The sequence below is a fragment of the Antechinus flavipes genome, chromosome 4, assembly GCF_016432865.1.
Source record: "Antechinus flavipes isolate AdamAnt ecotype Samford, QLD, Australia chromosome 4, AdamAnt_v2, whole genome shotgun sequence".
Classification (NCBI taxonomy): domain Eukaryota; kingdom Metazoa; phylum Chordata; class Mammalia; order Dasyuromorphia; family Dasyuridae; genus Antechinus; species Antechinus flavipes.
This window is the reverse complement of record NC_067401.1, coordinates 241,660,462-241,679,397: the sequence shown is the minus strand read 5'-3', so window position 1 is coordinate 241,679,397 and position 18,936 is coordinate 241,660,462. Positions and strand designations below refer to the sequence as shown.

The window sequence follows — 18,936 nt, the reverse complement described above, 5'->3', positions numbered from 1 at the left end:
GAAAAGATAATGACAAATGTCAGAGGGGATATGGGAAAACTGGGACATTAATACATTGTTGGTGTAATTGTGAATGGATCCAGCCAATCTGGAGAGCAATTTGGACCTATGTTCAAAAAATGATCAAACTGTGAATATCCCTTTGAAGAAGGGACCTTGAAACTCTAAAAATCCTTGAAGGAGAAAATCTCTTTCAACTTTGCCTCAGTTAGGGACTCTGCCCAAGGGAAATAAGACAAACAGTTTCATTCTGTTATCTAGAATTCCAACCTTATTCAATTAAAGACTCCCAATACAACGGCTTCCTTCAATTAAGGTCTTTTGGAGATGGACCTTGGGAGCTCCCTGTGACAACCACACTAGGACCCAGGACACTTTAGAATCAGCTGGAGTCAGGGTAAGCAAAAGTCCTTAGTCTTTATTCTTGGTCTTTAGGGATAGAAGTGAACAGTCTGGAAGCAGAATCTCCACAAGCATCTTCTTCCTTGTCTATTGCTAAAGTGACCCTGATTCATCTTACTCCACTCCTAGTCCCTCCTACAATCCTCTGTATACACCAATCATTGAGCCAATACAGGATAGTGGGAAGGACCATTTTCTAAGCATATGCCCATAGAGTATCGTCCAATCAGTAATGAGCCCTAAGTGCTTGAACCAACCTCAGTGCAACGACTCAAGAGTTTCAGCCCTCTACAACTCCCTTTGCTGCCAGGACCTTCTGTCCACTGACAACTGCATTCTCAGTGCAAAACTCTATTTTCCATAGATCTACCACTATAGAAGTCAGTCTCTTGGTAAACTGATTTCTATCTAAAAATAAACTTTCATTTTGCCACGAATAATTTGGGAATGAGTGAATTCTTTTACTCCTAAAACCTGCCACCAATTTAAAGTGGATTCTTAACAACTCTCTTATAGCCACTAATCTAGACCACTCAAACAGCATCACTTTGATCCAGCAGTGTTTCTATTGGGCCTATCTCCCAACGAGATCTTAAAGGAGGGAAAGGGATCCATATGTGCAAAAATATTTGTGGCAGCCCTTTTTGTAGGGCAAGAAACTGGAAACTGAGTAGATGCCCATCAGTTAGAGAATGGCTGAATAAGTTTTGGTATATGAATGTTATAGAATATTACTGTTCTATAAGAAATTATCAGCAGGATGATTTCAAAGAGGCAAAGAGATTTACATGAACTGATGCTAAGTGAAATAAACAGAACTAGGAAATCATTGTACATAGCAACAACAATATTATACTACGATCAATTTTGATGGACGTGGCTCTTTCCAACAATGAGATGATTGAGGACAGTTTCAATGATCTCGTGATGAAGAGAGCCATCTACATCCAAAGAGAGGACTGCAAGAATTGAGTGTGGATCATAACAAAACATTCTCAGTCTTTTTGTTGTTTTTTATTTTCATTTTATTTTCTTATTCATTTTCTTTCTTTTTTGATCTAATCTTTCTTGTGCAGCAAGATAATTGTATAAATATGTTTACATATATTGGACTTAACATATATTTAACATGTATAACATATGTTGGATTGCTTGCCATCTAGGGAAGAGGATGAGGGAAAGGAAGGTAAAATTTGAAAAAAAAATTCTTGTTGACTGATGTTAACTGATTTAATGCTAGTCATTATGTATATTGATCTCTTGGTCCTGCTTCCTTATTCTGTATCACATCATTTATCTTCCCATCTTTCTCTGAATTTCTGACTTTTGTCATTTCTTATGGTGATTTTCTTTTTTTAAAATATAATAATGATGTTTTTTTCTGGGAGAAAGCAGGTTTCTCAGGGGAGGTTTTCTGGAGGCAGCCTTGGTTGCAGTTGAAAGTAATAATCACCTCAAAATGCAGTCAGGTGATAAAAGTTCAGATTTTTTATTGCCTCCAATATACCCCGGTTAGCTTAGAGGCCTATCTCTCTGCTTGGTTCCAAGAGCTCCCTCCGAATGTCTCCAAATCCAAAGGTTTGTCCTTCAGCCCAGCCAGCACAAAGGTGAATCTGTCTTACCTCTGAGAGAGGGCTTCTGGCTCTCAATCTCCCAGGGTGCTCCTCTCTGACCCCAGTCAATGTTCGGAAGTAAAACTACTCACTCAGAGAGGGCTTCTGGCTGAACTCACTTGACACTCCCCTCTCAATCTAAATTCAGCTGAGCTCCCGACTGAGTCCGCTTCTTATATATCATCTCCCAAAGGTTGACTCTTCCTTCTGGAGGCACACCTAAGGGAGGTGTGAATTCACAAAGTTACAAAGTTTACTTTGTGAATCTCCCATACTTGTGGAACTCCAATGAGTACTGGTATGAACACAAGCATTGTATCAATTAGTTCTACTTAGTACCTTGTTTCAGGTTCTGACTCAAAACATCTCCTTGTGAGATCAGATCAGTGATACTGAACCATGCTAAATTAGATAATTATTGTCTCTATCAACTCTAATGACTTAACAATTTGTAAAGATTCCGACAATTTCTTATGATGTAATAAATCTAGAACATTCATATAAAAAACTACCACCTTATAATGATAACTTTTATAATTTATTTTAGATTTTGTAGTTTACAAGAGAACTCAGAGGGCCTGGAGATTTTAGAGAAGACTTCTTGCATAAAGTGAGATTTGAGCCAGACCTTGAAGCCTTTTACTACATACAAAGCTCTGTGCTATATACTAGGATTTCAAAGTTGAAATAAGACAACATTGTTAGTAGCTGGTGTTGAAAGGATAAACGACTTATTCAGGAGGTCACCAAGGTAGTAGAGGTATGAATCAGAATTTGAATCCTAATTTCCTCTCCCCTCTCCCCTCTTTCCTCCCCCCCCCCCTCTGTATATGTGTATTGGCTAAGGCAGTTGGGGTTAAGTGACTTGCCTAGGGTCATGCAGTTAGGAAGTATTAAGTGTCTGAGTTCAGATTTGAACTAAGATAGGTCTTCCTGACTTCAGGGCTAGTGCTCTATCCACTGCATCACCTCCCAATAACATATATTTCAATAAACAGATATTTTTCTCCCTTTGACCTCTTAAATTTGGACAAAATTTCAAAAAACGGGCATAGAAGTTATTCTAGGCACAGAGGTATGAACAAAGGCACTGGGAGGAAAGAAAAATTAAGAGGTATGTTCTGGAAATTGAAACCCAATTAAGCTCCTCGAAAAGATCAATAAAAGCGAGTCGTGTAAAATAAGATTAGAAAAGAATAATTTTAAGTTTTAAAGGATCATAGAGATGATCAATTTCAAACCCTTCATTTAACTAATTAGAAAACTGATGTCCATAAAGATGAACTTGCCCTAAAGTAACTCAAGAAACAAATAGCAGAAAATTAGGAGAACAAGGAATAGTTTACTTCTCAGATCTGTGGAGAAGGGAGGAATTTATGACCAAAGAAGAACTAGAGGACATTATGAAATGCAAAATGGATAATGTGAAGTTGTGCTACAGTTCCTTCTTGAAGTCCTGACCTAGTTTCCCTAATTGTCCTATTTAATTATTCTGCCTCAGGTTATAACCTTTCCCTCTTAATGTTTGATGAGATAAAGGTCTACCTCAGTTGCTCTGCCCCAAAACCCCAGGCTATAATCATTCCCTCTTAAATGGTCGATGAGATAAAGGTTTTATATCTTTAAGTTATAATCATTCCTTTATGTTTGACAGGACAAAGGTTTATCCATTTTAGATGTCATTAGAACGTCAGTAACCTCTCCAGTACCTCCCTCCATTGTATCATCCTAGGTACACGTCCCCCCATTAGGTTATTCCCATCCAGGTACCTCCCCCATTATATCATTGTTCTTGTTATTTTACAAAAAAGGTTATTCTCTGATACTAGCACTGGATTCTTTGAGATGATAGTCTCGTCCAGCGTTTGGACCAAGATCCATTTGATCCCAGTATATCTCTCCATTTAATAAACTATTAAATTGGTCTCTAACCTCTGTCTTGCTCAGTTTCTCCGGCATTACAGTGAATGTATTAAATTAAAAATGCTTTGCACAAACAAAAGCTATTTATCCAAGATTAGGAGGGAAGCAGAAAATAGAAGGGAAAATTTTATAGCCAATATTTCTGATAAAGGCCTCATTTCTAACATATATAGAGAATTGACTCAAATTTATAAGAATAAAAGCCCTTCTTCAATTGATAGTCAAAGGATATGAACAATTTTCAGATGATATTTTTTTAAAGTGAATGTTTTAATTATTAAAAGATTATTAGATGACTATTATTCATTTTTTTTTCTTTCTAGTATTTTTTTTCTTGTGATTTTTCTTGTGCAGCAGGACAAATATGGAAATATGTTTAGAAGAATTGCACATGTTTAACCTATCTCAAATTGCTTGATATCTTGGGAAGGGATGATGGGGGGAAGACACAGAGAAAAATTTGGAACTAAGGTTTTGCAAAGGTGAATGTTGAAAACTATCTGCATGAGTTTGGAAAAATAAAATACGGTTAAGAAGAAGGAGGAAAAGGAGAAGGAGGAGGAGGAGAACCTTGATTTGAATTCAGTTCTTTTTGACTATCAACCCAGTATCATGCTATCTCTTTTACACCTATGAGTTAGAGCCAGATTATGAAAGGATCCTAAATGCCAGATTAAGTTTCAAAAGTTATTCTTTAGTCTGGAATTAGAAGGAACCCCTCAGGGGGTCTTCTAATCAACATCGATTATTTTACAAATAAGGAAACAGCAATAAAGCAATGGTCTCCATGACTCACAAAGATGATCCAAAAGGTTCATATTAAATTCTTTCATAGCACCTTAAGTAATACATAATTGCTTGACTATATTATAATGTGTGATTTTCCCCCTTAATGATAAGCATGTACTTTATCTATTTATTTTCCCTCTTAATGACAAGCAAGCATTACAAATTTATTTTTATAGTGATTTGAAATCATCATGATTAATTTATATAATATTTTTGGCATTCATGCACCAATTACATGAAAATCTGATCTTTCTGATTATTTGTTCTTGCTATTTTTCAACCTGTCATCTGTTTCCAAAACACCACAAGAATTCCACATTCAAATGCAAACTGATTCTTCACACTACACTAGAGTAGTTCTCTTCTTCCTCTCAGATAATCTGAAATTGTATCTTATCAGCTGTGTAATCATGTGATCAAGATCTTATGAATATTTGCATTCTTGTTTAGCAAATATCAGTTTATTATTAATCACTGAGCAATGATCACTGGGCAAGTGCATTACTAGCCATCTTGAAATCATTAAAGACTCTCACAAATATTCTGCAGAAACAAACTTTATATTGGTTTTCATTTCAGTATTCAGCTTGTTTTCAGATTTAAACTTAAATCTGATCATCCACTTAACTTATCTTCCTTCTCTTTAGTAGATTTTCAAATGAACTAGTTGATGATACTGGCCAGTCAGTCATTCAATAGTTTCTGTGAAAATGTAGCCAATGTGCCATGGTAGAAGAGAAGGAAATAACTTCTAAAGTGATTATTTCATCACCAAAGTTAATTTGAATATAAACATTGTTTTAAAAAAATAAAGCAATATATACTATTGCACTTTAAACACATTTGTCTTTTAATATATTTTGTTGTTAGTCAGAAAAAAAGCTAGAAAGTATTTCATGATGTAACTAGTCATTCATTTTTATTAATGGGGTAACTAAAAATTTTTTAAAGTGAATTTCCAGCATTCAACAAGAGAAACATTTCTCACAGTATTTTATGAATGAACATTTTCACATTATTCTTGTGGTAAATCAAATACAAAAATAAATTCAAGGTAAACCAGATTAAGACAATGTGTATTTGAGATTGAGCCAAATTCTCTGAATTCTTATTCAAATAAAAAAAGTCTAGCATTGCAATTTAAGTTTATACATTATTATATTATGTCTGATATCTTCTAAGTTGAAACTTAATTTCTTTTTAAAATATTACTTTTCTTCAACAAAATTTGTAAAATAAAATTTAATTTTGCAGATAATAAGCATATGTTAGATTATTTTAATTCTCATAGGATGTGCTATGTAAAATATTTATAATTGTTTCACAATTATATGTTTAGAGTTTTCATAATTATCAATAGAATGAAATTTTATATTTTACAATTATACATTTTAATTTGAAACTTTTTGGAGACAAAAGTCAATATTGTAACCACTTAGTATCTAAATTTAAAAGAAAATTACAAGTAGTATATTAAATTACCCTGAGGATTCAAAACATGGTGTTGTTATTGTTAAAAGTGGTTCTTGGAAATAAACAAAAAAATCTGAAACTGGTGATAGAGGAAGAAGTGACTTATCCAAAGGGGGTGTGTGTGTGTGTGTGTGTGTGTGTGTGTGTGTGTGTGTGTGTGTGTGTGTGTGTGTGTGTGTGTGTTAGAAGCCAGATCCATGATTTTAAAGACTCCATTGAGTCTTATGGCCTAAGCAATATGGAAAATATGGAATCACAGAAGCTTTTGGTTTTAGAATATGTATGGAAAGCATCTGATTATGGAATGCCATAATCAGATCTATTCATTAAAATTAATATAGCAGGGATATATTGAGGAGGAATGGGAAATCCTGGGAGAGTGGAAGTTGGGAACAGGCTGAAAAACACAAACTAAGGTTATATCCCTGGAGAGAGAAAATGAGAAAGGTCTATATTTTGGCATTGCTCAGCAACTTTTAGAGATAAAGTCCCTCTTTAGTATATTTATGTTCTAGGGAGGAGGCAAGCTATGAAGTTGGAGAATACTTATCAGTTTTAGTTTACTTAATCCTTGTTAATATTTGTCTTTTATATGATGATTTAAAGTACTAAGGACTTGGTCCTAGAAAGATAAAGCAGAATGGATTTAGTGAGAGGAACAAAAACCAAGGCTGGGATTAGTTATGTAGATCAGGAAAAATAATGGCTACAGGGTGCATATTGAAAAGATTAGGAAACCTCTAAAACCTGGAGCAGCACACAGTAAATATAGCTCAGGAAAGGTAAGGGTAGAATCTGGATTAACTTTATTAGATAATCAAACAGAGAAGAATTTTATTAAATATTAGTAGGAGATATCAATACTTTTTGTCTTTATTCTTTCTTCAAATCATATGGAATCTATCTGTATACATATCATACTCTCCAGAATGTAGGCTCTTGGAAGCCAGGAACTGTTTTCTTTGTTTGTTTGTACCTCCAGCCCAGTGGCATAGTAATAAAGTACTAGATCTAGAATTAGGAAAAATTCTTCATGAGTTCAAATATAGCATCAGACACATCCTAACTTTGTGACTCTAAGCAAGTTACTTAATCCTGTACACCTCAGTTTCCTAATTTGTAAAATGAGCTGGAGAAGGAAATAAATGGCAAACCATTCCAGTATCTTTGACAAGAAAATACTAAAAAGGATCACAAAGTCAGATATAACTGAACATCTCCAGCCCTTGCACATATAGTAGGCTACTTACTAAATATTAATTTGAGATAAAAAAAAAAAGGAAGGAGTCTGTTTCCAGGGAAGATACCTCTAAGCAATATGGTACATGGGGAAAGATTCCTGGCTTATCAAATTATAGTTCTAAGACTATCATTTACTAGCTGGGAAACTTTGTCCAACAATTGTGAAGTGAGGCTGCAAGATTAGAGATGACATTTAATGTCCTTTCCAGTCCTAATGTAAAGTGTCTTAAAGATAAACTATATTGTACTCCTAGAATCAGAATAGTCAGCACTGAGTGGTATAGTAATTGAGAGAGAAGAAAGAATCAAGATTAACTCTGAGGTTTTAGAATTGAGATGAAATCTTAAGTTCACCTTTGGACATATTCACTTGAGTCATCAATTGGACATCCAGGTGGAAATAAATAGTAGACAGTTGGAGATCTGGAATTAGAAAGAAATATAAAGTTGGAATTATGTTTATTACAATAATTAAATGCTTATTCTGTATAAAGCACTTTGCTAGGCACTAAAGTAGACACAATGTTTAGATAAAAGTCCCTCCTCTTAGGGAATTCACAATTTGGTAAGAGAACCAGACACACATAAATATAAAAAGAGGGAATAGCTGAAGCCATGTAAGTGAATGACATAACCAAGGCAATATAGAACAAATGTGTCAAAGTCATAGAGAAAATGGGCCATCACACCATAAATAAGAATCTGTGCAACAGCAGAAAATTAGAAAACTACATATTAACTTTATTTATTGCCTACATTTTTTTCAACTTATTTTTGTTAAATATTTCCCAATTACCTTTCATTCTGGCTCAGGCCACACTGTAGAGTGGGCTGCCAGTTTGCTGGCTAGGTATTTGACATTTCTGTTGTAGAAAAAAAGGAGTAAAGGGTCTTTGGAGGATATTTATATTTAGAGGCAGAGAAAAAGAGGATCCATCAAAGGAAAATAAAGAGAATTGGGGAGCACTGTGTTACTCATGACAGGAAAGGAAATGCTTTCAAGAAGGACATAGTAATTTTGTCCCATGTTAATGAGAAGCCAAGAAAAATAGTGAAGAAAAAGCAATTGTTTTTAATAAGTATAAATGTTATGGGGACAAAAACTAGATTGTAAAGGTTTAAGGAATGAAAGTAGGTGATAAAGAAATGGTACCGGGAACTATAACTATCCTTTACTACAGTTCTGTCAAAAAGAAGAAAAAAATAAGGGAAAGAGCTCTGGAAAAAGTATAAGTAGGATTCTTTATTTTCTGGGCATTTACTACTCGATCCAAGGGAAAGTAAATCCCAAATAGTGGTTTAGGAGATAAATGAAAGTTAACTTGACAAGTGGGTTGGCTATATAACCATTAACACCCATTAATACCCCTTTCCAACTCTGAAATTTGAGGGTTAACTTTTTTAGGGAGTTGTAAATATCTGAAGAAGTTTGAAGTAGAAAGGAAAGAGGGAATGAAATGTGAATGATATAGGAAAAAGAAAAGATGAGATCAGCACAGCTTTGAAAAACATTAGGTATTGATCACCTTTTCCTTGAAAGGGGAGAGGAGGAAAAAATAAAGATATAAGTTTGAAACTTAAACTTAAAGAGGTAAAAAAGCATTAGTAAGAGCCCTGCCCTAAAGTAGAATTTGTCACCATTTGAGGTGATGAGTTGCCAGTCAATGGAGATTTTCAAGGCTGGGTAAACATCTGCCAGGGATATTGTACAAATGATTTCCCTCAGGTTATATTTTGAATTAGATATTCTTTGAGGTTTCATACAAATCTTATGATTTTGTGAAATAAATGACATTTCATATAGGATAGGTATATTGCCAAAAAGGGCAAATAGAGAATTCTTTTACATTAACTTTTTAAAAACATTGGGACCACATCATTATTCTGGAATCAGGAAACAGGACTTGCCTTAGAAACATTGGGTATTTTATATTTTTGAGCTTGTAGAAGTATGATTTGATATCCAAATCCAGAACTATGCTTGACTAAGTCATCCAAGGCAAGACTGTGAAATTGTCCCTCCATCTCACTGGTATTTTTGGGCCCTTCAACTTTGGTCATTATATCTCAGTTTAAATCTTTGCAATAAGAAATCTGCAGAGTTCTAATATTGTCTTCAGGAAATCTCTTTCCCCTAATCTCTTTGGTCATTTACTTCCAAAGATCCTTTCTCAAAGGATCATGGAATCATTACATATAAATTATTGCAATGAGAATTTGAATTTCAGATCCAAAATATTCATAGCTTTAATGTTTAAATTTCAGGATGACATTTTAAGGTATTGTATTGATAACTTTTGTTTTTATATCACTTTCATTCCTCAATATATTCCCCTCTTATTTCTTCCTAGAAAATCATGTGCCTTGTTTAACTCAATTAACACAGCTTGATAGTATCTAGAATACTTTAAAATTGTAAATTTTGTAAATTGTAAAGGAACAGCCTAAATATGGTAACAGCTAGATAGAATTTCTTTAAAACTTTTAAATTAGACATAGTAGCGGAGTAGTTAATGTAAATTGAAGAATATAGGTCATAAACTATGTATATTAAAAGATTATTCCTTCAACAAAAAGTAAAGCCGGTTGGCAAAAATCATCACGTGACTAATGGTAATTTTGGGATCACAGATATTTTCAGAACAATAAACTATTATGATCGATTCAGGAAAAAAATAATTTAAATAAAATACGTCAATGTGTGACCAAAAACAATGTCTAAAACTCTCCCCATTGTTACTGTAACATATTTTTATCTCAATACTGTAACATTCTTAATGTTCCAGTTAGTTAAGGGCATATTGTATCTATTCCAAAATCTTAGTGAACCAACATGCTGCTACATTATCAGATACCCTTAACATTTGGAAAGAAGGCATGAAAAGAAAGGGAGGGAGAGAATTTGCCTTAAGATTTATATCTTTACTCTTTCAGAAGGCATCTATTAGGAGTGGCAGTGACGTAATGCCCAAATGTCCCCTCCTCCCCCAGCCACGTGTTTGTTTTCTCTCTGGCCCGATTTCTTCTGGTCTCCGGTCTTGGATTTTCACCAACCTCGTGGACTTAAACCTGGAAGGAAGGAAGTGCGTAGGATGCGTTCAAGCTCAGCAAGGCTTGAGAACTGAGGAAGGATGGAGGGTAGGGGGTGCGATCCCGTTTCCCTGGGGTCAGAGGGAGCTCCGGGTCTGGGTCCCAGCCACCAACCCCTTAGGATTTTTTGTATAGTTCAAGGCCACTCCCCAGGTCTCCCGCTGTGCGCACAGTTATATGAGGGGGGATGGGGAGGAGACTGGAGAGAATTTCCCCCGCTGGGAAACAGGTGTGCCCTCTGCTAAGCCACCCCCACTCTCGTCTCCTACCGCACCCCGGCCGAGTCCCACTTAAAGATCTTTCTCCATAGGGACAGGGAAAATGGCCCCTCTGGGGCCCCACCCACCCCTGCCCTCCTGGACTGGGAGGGGAGGAGAAAAAGGCGTCCTTGAGTCACCTCTCAGACTCCGCTCCCACCCCTCCTGCCTAGCCCGTTTCATTGGAAAAACAGATAGAAATGGGAAAGAGATGGGAAATTGGTACCATGGTGCTTGAACTCCTCTTATCCCATTCATCACAATTTTTCAAGCCATCTCCACCAAAGTACCACTCCTCAAATCCTGACTACCACACAATACATCCCATTCTCGCTAAATGTGCAGCCCAGGCATGTCTTCTTCCATTCCAGAGAGAGAAGACGAACTTAGTTTATCCTTTTTGCTCTTTATCCTTCATGACCTTCCTTTCTAATTTAGAATGCCTGAAGAAAAACAATTTTCCTATTTCCCCCAAAAAACTCCTAAGCCATACACCCATCCCTAACCATCTCCACTGGAGAATTGAGGCACTCAGATTGTGACTAAAATAATAAAAAGAATAAAAAGTTTATAGAGTTCCCAGTTCAGGGGGTAAATGTTCACCACCATGCTAGGCTCATTGGGCCCGAGTTTGCTTGAGTAATTGAATAGGAATCCGGGATTTATTTCTCTGGCTTTATTTGTTGTTCTAAGACTTAACAGAAGTAATTAACTTTAAAGGGAGTCTTTTAAAATGGAAAACTATATGCAATCACTGGCTTTCCGATTAGAAAATATGTTTATAAATTGGGATAAATAACTAACTGGAACCAGGATTTTGCCGGTTGTTCTTGTCTTGATTTCCATTTTCCTCAATGAGGAATACTTGGGGACTGTTTTCCATGCATCTGGCCAGCTGAAAAGGATAAAAATTGATTGGCCCATTTTGTTACTTTAATTATATTTAATTTAAGGTACTTTGGTTAAAAGAGCAAAGCAATATTGCTAAGATGATACTGAAAGGTAAAATTTGAATATAGTTCATTTCAAACAGGATTAGTTGTTACTGGGATCCCAAAGACTTTGTAAGCTTCTATAAAACCGTTCATTGATTTTCTCCATGAAGTCCATAGTTTCCAGCATGGTGCTAGTGAACAAGTGCTTACTTGCCTTTATTTCTAAACAGAAGCAATAAACACCGAGATTTGGTAAAGGTGCCTATTCAGATATGCTTATGTTTGAAAGATTGCATGCAGTTTGATTAACTGCAGGTGCATACTTCTAAATATACAATAATTCAACATCAGTGTACAAATTTCAGTTATTTCAACTGAATCTTGAGAATGTGTTGTTGGAAATGGCACATTTAAATATGCCTGTTTACTTGGTTTAGTTTAGAATCTTAAATATCTCTTGAGCTGTCATCTTTCCAACCATCGTCATCATCATAATGAATATTTACAGTTTCCTGTTTGAAAAAAGTGATGTCTATCTTTATATTTTTCTTTTGATTTTAGCTATGCTCAGCACACTACTTTCCTATCAAACATCAAAAATCTCTCATTAGCATAATCATTTCTTTACAACCTCCCATTCTTTTAAAAAAATCAATCACATTTCATTAGCATAGCAAATATTAATTTTGTGTAAATCTAACATTCTGATGAAAAGAGATATTTACTAGTGAAGACTGCACAGAAAATAATAAAATCTTTGGGTGATGTCCTAAGCTTTGCCTGAAAGCCTGGGACCATAATAAGAGTGGACATTTATGTAGTGCTTTAAATGTTCACAAATTACTTTATAAATGCTTTTTTTGCTGAGATACCACATTCTTTCCTGATATACACAGTATGAATAATTATGGAAGGAAAAATCTACTTCAGGAAATCATCAATCATAATTTTCATAAAACAAAAATTAGAAGAAATCGTGAACCTACTTTTTAAAATTTCATTAACTATGCATGGGTGCCTCTAACAGAATAAAGGGCATGTGTGTGGGTTGTGTGGGCTGCAATGTGAAGAATAAGAAAGAAGGGAAAAGAAAAATAAGCAATACAGAAAAGGCTACATATTTTCTGATGAAATATTTTAGCCAATTATCTTTTTTTCTAATGGATATCAGTTATATGACAACAGTATCCTTAACAGAATAGGCTCTTAAAAATAGACATATTTATTTTTTCCTAATATTAGCTTTTCCTCCTCATTCCTAGCTGCAGTTTAAACTTTAAAACTTTGTTTTAAACTTAAAAAAAAAATACAGTGCCTAGTAAGAGTGGGTAATAAATGAGAAGTTGGGCAGCACATTTATGTTTATACTAAAACAACGTGTATATATAAACACACACATACAAGTCGAAACATGAGGCTATAATTTTTAAACAAATCTATTCCCCCCTCCTCAATTTCCTTAGGCTTTCCTCTCCCATCTCCTCAAAAAGTACTTCACTGATTCTAGACATCTCATCTAAGCCACCTCATTCATCCCTAATTCTAATTTTAAGCAAAGTAGTCGAGTCAGAGATAGGAAGAAAGTAAAGGTGTTTGGTTTTAATGAATCCAGATAATTAGTGGGACCATGCTAGAAGGAACCCCGAGAAGAGCCAGGACCTTTGTGTAGTTGAGAAGCAGGCAGCGCCTTGCAAAGTTGGGCTGCAAGTCATGTGGAAGGACTGAGTGAGCTAAAAAGATTCTTTTGAGATCTCTCCTGGAAGAATTTTTTTTTCACTTTAGGAAGGGAGGGGAAGAAAGGAAATGGATGTCGAAACCGGAAGAGGGTGAATCACAAAAGAATGTATAGCACGGTGGCCTTTCTGACTATAATTCTATGGGGAAATTGTAGATCTTTTCCCAAGAATCAAGGCCTATGAGCCGGTAAAGAAGTTTGGCCCATCGGGGATACCATAGTGACGGGGAGGTGGAAAGCAGGGTCTGTGGTGATTGATGTGCCTAGGAAAGAGTTAAAGAGACCCACATTTAAATGCAGACTCATCACTTATCATCAAACCATTAGGAAAGTCATAAAAAGGGAACGGTAGGTAAGGCCCTATATTGCCAACAATTGGATGCGGGTCCCAGCCCAAAAAGTTGCCTCACCATAGAACGAGTGGAGAAGGCCCATCCGGACTGAGGTGTCCGCCCTGGACATTCGTGTCACGTGGCTTCTCCAAGTAGAGGAGAAAAGGAGTGGAAGCGGGGTAAGGAGGAGTGAGTGCCAGGGCCCAAAGAGCAACCGACCAGGGGTGAATGATTATCTTCCCTTTCTTCCTCCCCCATCCCCCTTTGGCATCTGGCTGGGCTCCAGCAAGACCTAAGGCCAGGGAAAGACATGTTCGCCTATTTGTTCCCGGTTGCATTAGCCGGTTTTTCTAGAAGGCATTAAGGGGGAGGAAGATTCTGGACTCTTCCCCCACCTCCCCCCCTGGAACGCCGAACCCAGAGCCCCAAGAGTAATTCATACAAAAAGAATCGCCTCCGCCTGGAAGGAGTGGAAGGGGCGGGCGGGTGGGAACCGAGAAGGCAATTTTAAGGGATCGTCGTAAAACTCGCTCTGACTGAACCGCTGACTCGTCCAGTCTTTCCTCGACTCTCACTCCGCACAGAGAACTGGGCGGGGCCGGGACGAATGCGCGCGCCTTCCTGTGCGCTTTGTGGGATTGGGCGCACATTTCCCTCTGTCCCCAAGAGAGAGCCCCCGTGGGGGAGGGGACGAATGGGCACGTTGAACCTGAGCGGGTGGCTGAAGCGCGGGGGGAGCTGGGTAGCGGTGACGCGCGGCTGGCTCCACCTCCTTTCCCGGAGGGAGGAGGGGAGGACAGTATATAAGTAGCGCTGCCGCCCTAGACGTTCTTTTTCGCAACGGGTTTGCCGCCAGAACACAGGTAGGAGCGAACGCTGCGTCCGGCAGGCCTTGCCTGGCGTGAGGCCTACTGCCTTCGGTGTCCCTTCCCCCAATTTTCCACTTCTTTTACCTTTTCCTTTTTTTTTTTTCTCCCCCTTCCTACTGGTCTAATTTGAGTCTGAAAGTGTGGCGCTTTCGAGCATTGGAATTTTCCCGGGACACGCCTCGTGCTTGGGCCTGACTGACTGGCACGAGCTGCGGCCCCGCTGCCTAGCCTCGTGCTGGGTCAGTCCCCGCGCGATTTTTCCACGGTCCTTCCCTTAGCCTTTATTTTTGTTCGGATTTCGTTTTTTGAGTGACTGCTAGATAGGACGTGAGGTGTCGTTTTTCTTACGATGGCGGCCGGGCGTTACCCTGTCCCTGTAGGTTCTCACAGGCACTTTCTTGTGTGTGGGTCGGTGCCGGCGCTGTTGCTCGCGGCGTCTGTGAGACCGATTGCGTGTGTGTGATTGGGAAAGGAAGGCGGTGGCGGTGGCGCGCGCTACGGAGCCCACCCGCCTCTAGTTCGTGGCACATGTGGCGCGGCCTCGGCGGCTCGAGGGGCGGGGCCGGGGAGAGGCAAGCCGGGGACGCGCAGCGGCAGCGGGGACGCGCAGGATGGCGGCCGGCTGGCCGTAGAGAGGCTAGGCCTCGTCTTCAGGGGCCGCATGGCGGTAGGGGGGAGGGGTACAAGAGAAGGGGGGAGGGGTTTACGTACACTTTCGGGAACCACTCAAAGGCAGGTGGGCAAAATGGTCTTTTGATCTTTGGCTTCAGTCTCCCTCAGGAATGAGGGCCGGCGTTTAAGCCGGGACCGCCGCCTCTGGCCAGGCCAGACGGGTGCGTGAGCTGAAAAATGGCCGCTCCCCGGGCCTGGTGCAGGGAGCACAAAATGGAGGACACGGCGGTGGCTGAGGCGGGCGGGTGAGTCACCGGCACAAAGAAAGGGACGGGGGCCTCGCCGCCCCTCCCTGTCTAGCTTTCGTGGCCGGCCTGAGCCCTAAGGCCCCCCCCCGGGACTGAGGCCAGCCCTCGCCCCCCCCCTCCGGAGCAGACAATGCTGTGGACTGGGGGAGGGGCGCCGCCCTCGGAATCCACCTCGTGTGTGGTGAGTGTGTGGTGTGCGTGTGTCTAGTGGGAGGAGATTGAGAGGCCCGAGTAGGAGCCGCTGTTGCCCAGATTGGCACGCGGGGGCTGCCACCCCAGCTTGAAATTTTTAGAGGTCTTTTCCCCACCTCCACCACATTTGATTGTTAATACAAGCCTCTGTTTCTTTGCTCAGGTGTTGTGAAAACCATCGCTAAACCTCCACAAAAATGGGCAAGGAAAAGACTCACATTAACATTGTCGTCATTGGACATGTAGACTCTGGCAAGTCCACCACTACTGGTCACCTCATCTACAAATGTGGTGGAATTGATAAGAGAACCATTGAGAAGTTCGAGAAGGAGGCTGCTGAGGTATGTAATCATGAGGGGAAAAGACATTGGGACTTGTGATAGTGTGGTCAGGGTGAGTCTCTACCTTTCAAACTTCTGAGGACTGTTTTCTGGGAATTTTAATGTGAGAATAAAATTATCAAAGTATTGCATAGTGGTCTGTTAACACTCCAGTTAAAAGAGTGTAGAGTTAGAGTGGTCCAGAATACCCCCCTTATCCCTTTTCAGGGTAGTAAGTTCATAGAAAGCTACTAGGAAATAGGATTTGTCTAAGGAATCTGTCACCTCTTTAAGCCAAGTCGGTATAGGCCAAATTATTTTTATCCAGTAATTGAAACCACAGTATTCTGGTTTCTAAAAAATCGACTTGATGGTAATTAGAAGATACCAAGTGTGAATTTTTACTCTTGCAGATGGGAAAGGGCTCCTTCAAATATGCCTGGGTCTTGGATAAACTGAAGGCTGAACGTGAGCGTGGTATCACTATTGATATCTCCCTGTGGAAATTTGAGACCAGCAAATACTATGTGACTATTATTGATGCTCCGGGACACAGAGACTTTATCAAGAACATGATTACAGGCACATCTCAGGTTTGTATTAACAGATACTGTTCAGTTGGTCACTTTGGTAGGGATTTAACAATTTGCTTAGGCAACTACCCAAACTGATTTGGTTTAAACAGTTTTTGTGTTTACAGATTACTTTAGTGTTCTCAAAAAATCTTGTTTTTAATAGGCTGACTGTGCTGTCCTGATTGTTGCTGCTGGTGTTGGTGAATTTGAAGCTGGTATCTCAAAGAATGGGCAGACCCGTGAGCATGCCCTTCTGGCCTACACACTAGGTGTGAAACAACTGATTGTTGGTGTAAACAAAATGGATTCCACCGAGCCCCCCTACAGCCAGAAGAGATACGAGGAAATTGTCAAGGAAGTCAGTACCTATATCAAGAAAATTGGCTACAACCCTGATACAGTAGCTTTTGTGCCAATTTCAGGATGGAATGGTGACAACATGCTAGAGCCAAGCTCTAATGTGAGTATGTTCAAGTAATCTGTTTTTGTATGTATGCACCCAAGTTGCAATTACTAAATTATGAAACTTTTGTCTTTAAGATGCCTTGGTTTAAGGGATGGAAAGTCACCCGTAAGGATGGAAATGCTAATGGAACTACACTGCTTGAAGCTTTGGATTGCATCCTGCCACCAACTCGTCCAACTGATAAGCCCCTTCGTCTACCCCTTCAAGATGTCTACAAGATTGGTGGTAAGTAAAATTAGATTAAACAAAAATTTTGTAGTAAATCTGAAAGGTAAAACAATGTTCACTGTCATCTTGGCTTTTGTAAAGGAATTTTGCTTTTTCTTTTTAGGTATTGGTACTGTACCTGTTGGCCGTGTGGAAACTGGTGTTCTGAAACCAGGCATGGTGGTCACCTTTGCTCCAGTCAATGTTACAACTGAAGTAAAGTCTGTTGAAATGCACCATGAAGCTTTGAGTGAGGCTCTGCCTGGGGATAATGTTGGTTTCAATGTCAAGAACGTGTCTGTCAAAGATGTCCGCCGTGGTAATGTGGCTGGTGATAGCAAGAATGACCCACCTATGGAAGCTGCTGGTTTCACTGCACAGGTACCATCTTGAGGTTTTAGATCGTCAGCACATGACCTAACTTGTTTGGGGGGTTAGAAATAGGTTTAATTTGACTTGTTTGTTTGTTTTTTTTTTTTTTAGGTCATTATCCTAAACCATCCAGGCCAAATCAGTGCTGGCTATGCACCTGTTCTGGATTGTCACACTGCTCACATTGCTTGCAAGTTTGCTGAACTGAAGGAGAAGATTGATCGTCGTTCTGGTAAGAAGCTGGAAGATGGCCCTAAATTCCTGAAATCTGGTGATGCTGCCATCGTTGACATGGTTCCAGGCAAGCCTATGTGTGTGGAGAGCTTCTCTGATTATCCTCCTCTGGGTAAGTATTTTGATGACTAATTATGGAAACACTAAAGCTTACTGCTTTGTATCCTATTACACAGTAACCTAATGAATATTTTTCTATTCAGGTCGTTTTGCTGTTCGTGATATGAGGCAGACTGTTGCAGTTGGTGTCATCAAGGCAGTTGACAAGAAGGCTGCTGGAGCTGGCAAGGTCACAAAATCTGCCCAGAAGGCCCAGAAGGCTAAATGAATATTCTGTAAAATACCTGCCACCCCAGTCTTAATCAGTGGTGGAAGAACGGTCTCAGAACTGTTTGTCTCAATTGGCCATTTAAGTTTAATAGTAAAAGACTGGTTAATGATTACAATGCATCGTAAAAGCTTCAGGAGGAAAGGAATGTTTTTGTGGACCATTTGTTTCGTGGCAGTTTTAAGTTATTAGTTTTTAAAATCAGTAATTTTTAAATGGAAACAACTTGACCAAAAATCTGTCACAGAATTTTGAGACCATTAAAACAGTTTAATGCGAAACCTGTGTGTTCTTTGGGTCAACCATTATTAGAATTTGGGGGTGGAAAGGATGTAAGCAGGCACAAATAATTCCATTGGCCACAGAATCTTGGCTACAATTTCTGGGCACAAAAAAGTACCAACACTGGCAAGTGAGCTCACTTGACCTAAAATTGTAATTTTTGTTTGAAAAAATGTATAGTTTACCTTTGAACAAAACTGATAGAAATGTGTTCATCTGACTTGTTAGGGCTGTACTTAAGCCTTTTAATGAAAATAATGGTATTCTTTTTTGTAGGTTAAGGGGTAAAGTGCTATAATTTTTTAACAATGCCCTTCCAAAGCCTTTGGCTTTAGCTCTTTTTTCTAGCTAGACAATCTCATCTAAAACACCAGCAAGTC

At 38.9% G+C, this 18,936-nt stretch overlaps 1 protein-coding gene and 1 long non-coding RNA gene across 2 annotated transcripts; one reads left to right on the top strand and one right to left on the bottom strand.

Moving 5' to 3' along the window:
- Positions 1-6,983: 6,983 nt before the first annotated feature.
- Positions 6,984-14,480, bottom strand: LOC127561913 (uncharacterized). The gene is made up of 3 exons (XR_007953570.1): positions 13,870-14,480; positions 7,797-7,865; positions 6,984-7,211 (listed from the first exon to the last, which is right to left on the bottom strand). It is a non-coding gene; the product is annotated as an uncharacterized LOC127561913 (long non-coding RNA).
- An 83-nt stretch (positions 14,481-14,563) lies between these two features.
- EEF1A1 (eukaryotic translation elongation factor 1 alpha 1) lies at positions 14,564-18,555 on the top strand. Its single transcript, XM_051997273.1, has 8 exons — positions 14,564-14,654; positions 15,936-16,113; positions 16,506-16,685; positions 16,831-17,127; positions 17,208-17,358; positions 17,465-17,721; positions 17,824-18,058; positions 18,150-18,555. The coding sequence occupies exons 2-8, from the start codon at positions 15,970-15,972 to the stop codon at positions 18,272-18,274; spliced, it is 1,389 nt and encodes a 462-aa protein (XP_051853233.1). The 5' UTR covers positions 14,564-14,654; positions 15,936-15,969; the 3' UTR covers positions 18,275-18,555.
- Positions 18,556-18,936: the final 381 nt, after the last annotated feature.